Below are 10438 nucleotides of genomic sequence, written 5' to 3' on the forward strand. Positions count from 1 at the left end.
ACATTAAAGCGCTACCATGCACTTATCATTCAGTACACGTATATTGTTGGGATTTGTTCATAGGCGTATATGCAGATGAGAGTATAAAGCTAATGAATTCATAAATATTTGCTCGTAAAAGAAGTAACCCTCGCTTTGAAAATCCGAGGATCCGTTGCACGTGAAACGTCATGGAACGTTACCGTAGTTATTAAAAACTAAGGGGCGAATCTTCAATTCAAATTAGTTCATAATGCTAATTTCTAACTTTTATGGACAAATTCAGACGCATAAAAAATGCCAACTGAATACTCATTATAAAACTGCAAACTGTGCGTACGAATGGTTTAGATCTATACACGCCCCGTATATTGCCTGAACTAGACCTGACTGCTTGTTGCTGGTAAGTGCACAACATTGCATTGTTATTATTTTCACCTTCCCTTTTGTTGAGGTGTAATCAAATTTAGTTTACGTGGGTCTATTTCAATTTTGCCGGTCCCTGCAGCGGACGGCCAACCTTTCTAATGGTGGGAGTCTGAAACATCGTGTGGGTCTAGCGTGGGTGGGGTTTGAACCTGACTCACAGACGTATTAAATGACGTGCAAAGTACCGTCCGAATCGCCTAATTGGACTTGGCAGTAAATCAACCACTTACTTGATGCAGTAAACGGTTTCAATCAGATGTCTATTTAGTGACATGCGAAACAGATCATTGGCCGACAACCATAATAATGGCCTGTACAAGAGAGTCCTGCATGCACCGAACAGACTGACTGACTCCCCGATTGACTGACCGACTGACTGGCTGATAACTGACTGACCTTCTCCCCGACTTACCGACTGATCGACCGACTCCCCGACCGACTGACCGACTCCCGACCGACTGACTCCCGACTGACTCCCCCACAGACTGACTGACTGACTGACCGTCCCTGTATTTGTTAAGTTGGCATTTCGGTTTTGTTTTGTCAAGGCATCGCCATATAATACCTCTGGCTTCGAAATGTGTCTGCATAATTGCCTATCGTTTCATTGTTCTTTTTTCCCCTTACCTATATCTACATGCCTTATATACTCTTAAAAATATCATTTATTACTTCACTAATTCTTACATTGCTTTATAAAAATCGAAGCATTATGGAAAACTTGTTCTGCTTAAGATTCACCGTTAATTAAGTGCCCATAGGACTATGTGAAATGGGATTACCTCAAATCAGCACCCCAATGTGTTAACAACATGCAGGACAAGACTTCCAGTGAATTCTGAACTGAATGAAAAATAAATCGGGCGTTCACAACTGTCCATCTTAAGGGAACTAACGCGCATGCCTTTTGTCTTTCTGCACACAGAAAATAAATGTAAAAAGGCTTCGAACCATCATGACGGGTAGTACAGAGGCACAGGCACTGGAAGCAGCTAAGATAATTCTGCAAGTTGTTTGTGCTGTTGCCATAGTTACCAACCTCCTCGTGGTGGTAGTCTTGGCAACAACCAAGACGCTACGCGTTAAGTACTACGGTCTTATCTTCAACCTCGCTCTCACGGATATTATCACCTCCATCGTGGCGATCCTATTCCAGCACGTGCCGCATCCCGTGGTGCTTTCCCTGACACGGATCTGCTTTCTCAACGAGGGGCTGAATATCTTAGCCGTGGCGGTGAACCGGCTCCTGGCGTTGAGTATCAACCCGCCGGCGCGTTATGACGCCATTGCGACGAGCGGTCGCATGGCTGTAGTCTGTCTGCTGATGTGGGGTCTGGCTTTTGCCTTGACCTTTCCATTCGAGTATCTGACTGAGAATGACATCGGCCGCCTCGTCACGCCTATCATCGTTGTCATCATTGTGCTGCTCACAACAGTCGTCTACGTCATGGTGTTCCGTAAGATCGCCCAGTACGGGCTGTCGCTGAGGGCGCCCTTGCCTGATGAGGCGGAAACGCGCATGCGTCGAGACCGACACCTGATGGTCACCTTCACCGTGATCCTGGCGGCGTTTGCCATATGCTGGATTCCAAATATCGTCGCTAATTTGATCACTCATTTCAGTGGTGAGGAATTCTGGTCCGGGCAGGCGGTCAGCTTTCGAGTGTTTTTCAAAAGCAGTGTGGTCATTTTGGCGTCCAATGCCGCCATTAACCCGGTCATTTACTGGGGCCGCATGGAAGAGTTCCGCAGAGGCTTAAAAAGGTTGTTCTTTTGTGCGTGTGGAAAGCAGGCAACGGCTGTTGATAATACTGAAACATATGTCGAGTCTACGTTATGAAGACAATTTTCAAATAGGCAAACATGGATATGAATTACTGGTGGCCTACATGATCGCAGAACTTTTAATACTAAGCTCTTTTTCATAATATTATGGGTTATGGTGTGTAGGATATAGTTTTGATTTCTTACAATGTATCGTTGAGTATTATGAAGCATTATTTTTCATTTTTAAAATTCACGCAAGGTCAACTCATTTACAACACTGACTCAAAATGTAGACAGGTTTAATTTTGGGGGTTATTTTTTTCCTAAGACACTCACTTGATTTTTAGATTTTGGTATTTGGAAAAAAAAAGAAATTATCCGATAGCTTGATGTTATGACTGGATGTCCTATTAACAGCTATGTCAAACGTTTTATTATGGTTAATTGTTTACTGTTTTGTTTGATTTGTGTTATGCACATCATTATAACCATCAAACTATAATCAATTCCTGTTCAATGTTATCCCAACTTGCATGGAACGGTCAGAAAAAAATGACTGGAAGACCTATAGGCCCTAAACTCTTTTTCGTAGACAATATTCGTCATAAAAAAAATTAATGTTCAAGGTAAAACGCAATAGTAAAATAAAAACGAAGCAAACCCAGTAAAGCTTGATCCCAAATTAATTCAATTGATTCCAAATGGACATTCACTGAACGTTCTTTTATGAACGATGGTCAATAACACGTACAATGGGAAAGATCCTATATTGTGCCTGGATCGCTCTTGAGAATTAATCAACAATTTTACATCATTTTCTATTCGTGTGATAGGAAGAAAACATCATGGCTGCTAGGGGCGGCGGAACGCTTTTCAAACTGGGAGGGGGGACACCCAAAAGGGGCTCTTGCTCAGAAAAGGGGCACCTTCCGTCGGTGTGAAAGTGGAGGCAAAAAACGTCCCGTTCATTCATTTCGCTATAAACTATATATGACGAGGGATATATTACGAATACGTTGTCCATCTTGCTCTTGTGTTTCTTTCACCTAGTTATGTAGAGAGACCATATTTTTATCGCGAGAGGGGACACATTCTTTTTTCTTCTTTTTTCCAGGGGTGGTTATCATCTCGAGAAAGTGCACTATCTTGTTATACGAGAGGGGTACTTGGTGGTGCACGCCTGTAAATAGGTCAAAAATCCGTCCGCCGAGCTCATGAATAAAAGTTATACCCTCAAAATATTCTATATTAGAGAGTTTTGAGAGCTATAAAATTGGGGAATTGAAAAGTATGGTAATGAACCTCTGGCCCGGACTTGGGGCTTTCAATTCTGAGCATTTTGGATGCTATTGGGCTCGAAAGTGGCGCTATTTTACCATGTTGTGGAGGGATCGTTTTTCAAGATGGCTGCTTTTCCGCTTTGGGGCAAATAGGGGTCGTCTTCTTCAATGGTCAACCCATCAAAAAATGAAAAGAAAATGAAAGATGACACATTGATCATCATTTTTCTGTGTAGCTCTCCTGTGAGAGTTCTGAGTATTTTTAAAAGAATTTTGAAGTATGCGCATTTAGCACTGGTGTCTATGGGATTTTTTTTGCAGGGTTGCACCCAAGTTGGGACGCTGGTACCATCTTCCTGGGCAAATAGGGGTCGTCTTCTTCAATGGTCAACCCATCAAAAAATGAAAAGAAAATGAAAAATGACACATTGATCATCATTTTTCTGTGTAGCTCTCCTGTGAGAGTTCTGAGTATTTTTAAAAGAATTTTGAAGTATGCGCATTTAGCACTGGTGTCTATGGGATTTTTTTTGCAGGGTTGCACCCAAGTTGGGACGCTGGTACCATCTTCCTATGGGGGCGCTGTTCAAACCGTACAATCATGAGGACTATCGATATCGGACAATAGAGGTGGTGTTTTTCAGGGCGTGTGCGCAACATTCCAACAAAAAAAGGTAGTACTTCGGACTATCGAGACGTAACCGTGTACAAAGGGTACCCTTTACAAAATATTGGGTGGGGGCGGGTAAATACCTGCCTTAATTACACCCCCCCCCCCCCATCCCCCTTCTCGCCGGCTAAAATCCTGTGTAATAGTGGAGCTCCTTAATTGGCCCATCATTTTGTCAAAAATCGTGCCCAAATTGGGGTAAAAGCATGAAATTTGGGATGCAGAGCCGTAAAGCTCTAATCATTCGAGGTTAGCTGGACGTACTCATTTTTGCCGATATACGGAAGCGTAAAAGGACATGACCAATTGGCCCTATACATTTGGGTGCGTCTGTACGCGCTGCCGATCTAATCTTTTTAAAGGTATAGTCCATCATTTGTAATTCGTTTGAAGCAACAAAAGTGCTCAGGATCTAAAGAAGGGTGCTGATCAACTAACCTAATGAAGTTTCAGCTCAGCTTTAGCAGTATATTTCGAGCAAAACAACATTTTATGATCTCCATTCAAATCAAAAGTTGCCGAATCATGTTTTGAATTGGACTTGAATTCATCGTCCGAGACACGTTCTCACTGAGCTGATTGCAGCTGCGCGATGTCGCGCACTGATCCGTGCCCATGGTCGTGCACGTGCCCATTGATCTCCATATACAAATGTATACGGAGATCAAAGGTCGTGCCAATGCTTGCGCGCGCTGTGCCGAATAACAAGACGAACTACGTATACTAATTTGAATTTTCTACGGTGCTTCTTTAAGAAGCACCGTTGAAAAAGCCTTTTTTGTTGATTTCTCCAAAATGACAGCTTGTCAGAAAGAATAACTTCACAGGGAGTTTAGTCCCCTTACTATCTTTCAATCAAGTATGTTTTTCAACAATTATTACGCCAGTTACTTTTTGGATAGCTGCAGATGATGGACTCTGGCTTTAAAGAGCTACCGTGTTCTGTCGTAATGAACACAAGTAATATTCAAACGCAATTCAGCGTAACCGGACAATCAAGAGCTACCATGCACTTATCATTCAGTACACGTATATTGTTGGGAGTTATTCATAGGCGTATATGCAGATGAGAGTAATTATGAGTTTATAAATATTCGCTCGTAAAAGAAGTAACCCTCGCTTTGAAATCCGAGGACCCGTTGCACGTGACACGTCATCGAACGTTACGGTAGTTATTAAAACAAAAGGGGTGAATCTTCAATTCAAATTAGTTTATAATGCTAATTTTTTACTTTTATGGACAAATTCAGACGCATAAAAAAATGCCAACTGAATACTTATTATAAAACTGCAGACTGTGCGTACGAATAGTTTAGATCTATACACGCCCCGTATATTGCCTGAACTGGACCTGACTGCTTGTTGCTGGTAAGTGCACAACATTGCAATGTACATAATAATGTTATTATTTTCACCTTTCGGAATTCCTTTTGTTGAGGTGTAATCAAATTTAGTTTACATGGTCCTATTTAAAGCTATAGTCCATCATTTGCAGCCATCCGAAAAGTAACTGGCGTATTATTGTTGAAAAACATACTTGGTTGAAAGATAGTAGGTGGACTAAACTCCCTGTGAAATTAGTCTTTCTGGCAAGCTATCATTTTGAAGTAATCAACGAAAGAAGGCCTTTCCAACGTTGCGTCTTTAGACGCACCGTGGGAAAATGTTAATTAGTAGTTCGGTTTGTTATTCGGCGCAGCGCGCACAAGCATTGGCACGACGCACAGGCGCGCGCGGTTGCTATAATTCGTCGGATCAGTGCGCGACATCGCGTAAAGCTGCAATTCAAAACAATTCAAAACATGATTCAGCAACTTTTGATTTGAAATGGAGATCCTAGAATGCTGTTTTTCTCGGAATATTCAGCTGAAGCTGAGCTGAAACTTCATCAGGTTAGTTGTTCAGCATCCTTCATTAGATTTTGAACACTTTTGTTGCTTCAAACGAACAAAATGCACAAATTACAAATGATGGACTTTATCTTTAAAGAGCTACCGTGTACTGTCGTGATGAACACAAGTAATATTCCAATGCAATTCAGCCTAACAGGACATTAAAGCGCTACCATGCACTTATCATTCAGTACACGTATATTGTTGGGATTTGTTCATAGGCGTATATGCAGATGAGAGTAAGCTTATGAGTTCATAAATATTTGCTCGTAAAAGAAGTAACCCTCGCTTTGAAAATCCGAGGACCCGTTGCACGTGAAACGTCATCGAACGTTACGGTAGTTATTAAAACCTAAGGGGCGAATCTTCAATTCAAATTAGTTCATAATGCTAATTTCTAACTTTTATGGACAAATTCAGACGCATAAAAAATGCCAACTGAATACTCATTATAAAACTGCAAACTGTGCGTACGAATGGTTTAGATCTATACACGCCATTGCCTGAACTAGACCTGACTGCTTGTTGCTGGTAAGTGCACAACATTGCATTGTACATAATAATGTTATTATTTTCACCTTCAGGGATCCCTTTTGTTGAGGTGTAATCAAATTTAGTTTACGTGGGTCTATTTCAATTTTGCCGGTCCCTGCAGCGGACGGCCAACCTTTCTAATGGTGGGAGTCTGAAACATCGTGTGGGTTTAGCGTGGGTGGGTTTGAACCAGACTAACAGACGTATTACATGTAAATGACGTGCAAAGTACAGTCCGAATCGCCTAATTGGACTTGGCAGTAAATCAACCATTTACTTGATGATGCAGTAAACGGTTTCAATCAGATGCCTACTTAGTGACATGCGAAACAGATCATTGGCCGATAACCATAATGTTGGCCTGTACAAGAGAGTCCTGCATGCACCGGACGGACTGACTGACTGACTCCCTGACTCCCCGAGTGACTGACCGACCGACTCCCCGATGACTGACTTTCTCCCCGACTGCCCGACTGATCGACCGACTGACCGACTGACCGACTGACCCACTGACTCCCCGACTGACTGACTCCCCCCCCCCAACTCTCCCACAGACTGACCAGACTGACTGACCGTCTCTGTATTTGTTGAGTTGGCATTTCGGTTTGTTTTGTCGAGACATCTCCATAATGCCTCCGGCTTCGGAATGTGTCTGCATAATTGCCTATCGTTTCATTGCTCTTTTTTTCCCCTTACCTATATCTACATGTATACTCTTAAAAATATCATTTATTACTTCACTTTCTTACATAATTTTATGTTCTGCTTAGGACTCACCGGCAATTAAGTGCCCATAGGACTATGTGAAATGGGATTCACCCCAATGTGTTAACAACATGCAGGACAAGACTTCCAGTGAATTCTGAACTGAATGAAAAATAAATCGGGCGTTCACAACTGTCCATCTCAAGGGAACTAACGCGTGTGCCTTTTTCTTTCTGCACACAGAAAATAAATGTAAATAGGCTTCGAACCATCATGACGGGTAGTACAGAGGCACAGGCACTGGAAGCAGCTAAGATTATTCTGCAAGTTGTTTGTGCTGTTGCCATAGTTACCAACCTCCTCGTGGTGGTAGTCTTGGCAACAACCAAGACGCTACGCGTTAAGTACTACGGTCTTATCTTCAACCTCGCTATCACGGATATTATCACTTCCATCGTGGCGATCCTATTCCAGCACGTGCCGCATCCCGTGGTGCTTTCCCTGACAGGGATCTGCTTTCTCAACGAGGGGCTGAATATCTTAGCCGTGGCGGTGAACCGGCTCCTGGCGTTGAGTATCAACCCGCCGGCGCGTTATGACGCCATTGCGACGAGCGGTCGCATGGCTGTAGTCTGTCTGCTGATGTGGGGTCTGGCTTTTGCCTTGACCTTTCCATTCGAGTATCTGACTGAGAATGACATCGGCCGCCTCGTCACGCCTATCATCGTTGTCATCATTGTGCTGCTCACAACAGTCGTCTACGTCATGGTGTTCCGTAAGATCGCCCAGTACGGGCTGTCGCTGAGGGCGCCCTTGCCTGATGAGGCGGAAACGCGCATGCGTCGAGACCGACACCTGATGGTCACCTTCACCGTGATCCTGGCGGCGTTTGCCATATGCTGGATTCCAAATATCGTCGCTAATTTGATCACTCATTTCAGTGGTGAGGAATTCTGGTCCGGGCAGGCGGTCAGCTTTCGAGTGTTTTTCAAAAGCAGTGTGGTCATTTTGGCGTCCAATGCCGCCATTAACCCGGTCATTTACTGGGGCCGCATGGAAGAGTTCCGCAGAGGCTTAAAAAGGTTGTTCTTTTGTGCGTGTGGAAAGCAGGCAACGGCTGTTGATAATACTGAAACATATGTCGAGTCTACGTTATGAAGACAATTTTCAAATAGGCAAACATGGATATGAATTACTGGTGGCCTACATGATCGCAGAACTTTTAATACTAAGCTCTTTTTCATAATATTATGGGTTATGGTGTGTAGGATATAGTTTTGATTTCTTACAATGTATCGTTGAGTATTATGAAGCATTATTTTTCATTTTTAAAATTCACGCAAGGTCAACTCATTTACAACACTGACTCAAAATGTAGACAGGTTTAATTTTGGGGGTTATTTTTTTTCCTAAGACACTCACTTGATTTTTAGATTTTGGTATTTGGAAAAAAAAAAGAAATTATCCGATAGCTTGATGTTATGACTGGATGTCCTATTAACAGCAGCTATGTCAAACGTTTTATTATGGTTAATTGTTTACTGTTTTGTTTGATTTGTGTTATGCACATCATTATAATCTTCAAACTATAATCAATTCTTGTTCAATGTTATCCCAACTTGCATGGAACGGTCAGAAAAAAATGATTAGAAGACCTATAGGCCCCCCAAAAAAGTCTCCGGTTTCTGGTATGGAGCTAGCCCAAAAAGTGGTGCGGCGACGCGGCTTTTTTTTTTTTACCTGTTTGTTTTTTTTGCTTCAAATGTCGGCTGATGACTGCAAATGGTGCCCGACTAAACTTAGTGCAAATATATGGCAGTCCAGAGAGGCCACATAAAGCTTATTCTCGATCATAACCCCATCTAAAAACACGTTAAAACTGTGCAGCAGCAGGATTCCAGTCAAACCAGTGAGTTTGGCGGTTTTTGAGACATCATCTTTTATTGAAAAAAAAAGTTTTCATTTTGCCGACGCGCATGGCTACGGCGACGCGAGCGCATACCAGAGACCGGAGACTTTCTTTTTTTTGGCCATAGGCCCTAAACTCTTTTTCGTAGACAATATTCGTCATAAAAAAAATCAAAAATGTTCAAGGTAAAACGCAATAGTAAAATAAAAGCGAAGCAAACCCAGTAAAGCTTGGTCCCAAATTAATTCAATTGATTCAAAATGGATATTCACTGAACGTTCTTTTATGAACGATGGTCAATAACACGTACAATGGGAAAGATCCTATATTGTGCCTGGATCGCTCTTGAGAATTAATCAACAATTTTACATCATTTTCTATTCGTGTGATAGGAAGAAAACATCATGGCTGCAGGGGCGGCGGAACGCTTTTCAAACTGGGAGGGGGGACACCAAAAAGGGGCACTTGCTCAGAAAAAGGGGCATCTTCCGTCGGTGTGAAAGTGGAGGAAAAGAATGTCCCGTTCATTTTGCTATAAACTAATATACATGTATGACGAGGGACACATTACGAATACGTTGTCCATTTTGCTCTTGTGTTTCTTTCACCTAGTTATGTAGAGAGACCATATTTTTATCGCGAGAGGGTACACATTCTTTTCTCTTCTTTTTTTTTCCAGGGGTGGCCATCGTCTTGAGAAAGTGCACTATCTTGTTATGCGAGAGGGGTACTTGGGGGTGCACGCCTGTAAATAGGCCCAAAAAAAGCCTCAAGTCCGGGCCAGAGGTTCATTACCATATCTCTTCAATTCCCCAATTTTATAGCTCTCAAAACTCTCTAATATAGAATATTTTATGGTATAACTTTTATTCACTGGCTCATGCCGCCTGTGAATAACAGTTATACCCTCAAAATATTCTATATTAGAGAGTTTTGAGAGCTATAAAATTGGGGAATTGAAGAGATATGGTAATGAACCTCTGGCCCGGACTTGGGGCTTTCAATTTTGAGCATTTTGGATGCTTGGGCTCAAAAGTGGCGCTATTTTGCCATGTTGTGGAGTGATCGTTTTTCAAGATGGCTGCTTTTCCGCTTTGGGGAAAATAGGGGTCGTCTTCTTTGGGTGAGAATATCTCAAAATGAAATATGACACATTGATCATCATTTTTCTGTGTAGCTTGAATACCTGTGAGAGTTCGGAGTATTTTTTAAAAGAATTTTGAAGTATGCGCATTTAGCACTGGTGTCTATGGGATTTTTTTTTGCAGGGTTG

General features: G+C 42.2%; 2 protein-coding genes across 2 annotated transcripts; both read left to right on the plus strand.

Moving 5' to 3' along the window:
• The first annotated feature begins 247 nt into the window (after positions 1-247).
• LOC119726087 (lysophosphatidic acid receptor 2-like) lies at positions 248-2480 on the plus strand. Its single transcript, XM_038197703.1, has 2 exons — positions 248-382; positions 1334-2480. Exon 2 carries the CDS (start codon positions 1364-1366, stop codon positions 2246-2248), a length of 885 nt encoding a protein of 294 aa, XP_038053631.1. The 5' UTR covers positions 248-382; positions 1334-1363; the 3' UTR covers positions 2249-2480.
• Positions 2481-7529: 5049 nt separating this feature from the next.
• LOC119725458 (lysophosphatidic acid receptor 2-like) lies at positions 7530-8414 on the plus strand. The gene has a single exon (XM_038196866.1). It carries the CDS (start codon positions 7530-7532, stop codon positions 8412-8414), a length of 885 nt encoding a protein of 294 aa, XP_038052794.1.
• The last annotated feature ends 2024 nt before the right edge of the window (positions 8415-10438 follow it).

This window comes from Patiria miniata, unplaced genomic scaffold (genome assembly GCF_015706575.1).
Source record: "Patiria miniata isolate m_02_andy unplaced genomic scaffold, ASM1570657v1 HiC_scaffold_19, whole genome shotgun sequence".
Lineage (NCBI taxonomy): Eukaryota > Metazoa > Echinodermata > Asteroidea > Valvatida > Asterinidae > Patiria > Patiria miniata.

Bases quoted from the DNA above. Each gene is read 5' to 3' on its own strand.
- LOC119726087 (XM_038197703.1), top strand. From the start codon at position 1,364: ATGACGGGTAGTACAGAGGCACAGGCACTGGAAGCAGCTAAGATAATT.
- LOC119725458 (XM_038196866.1), top strand. From the start codon at position 7,530: ATGACGGGTAGTACAGAGGCACAGGCACTGGAAGCAGCTAAGATTATT.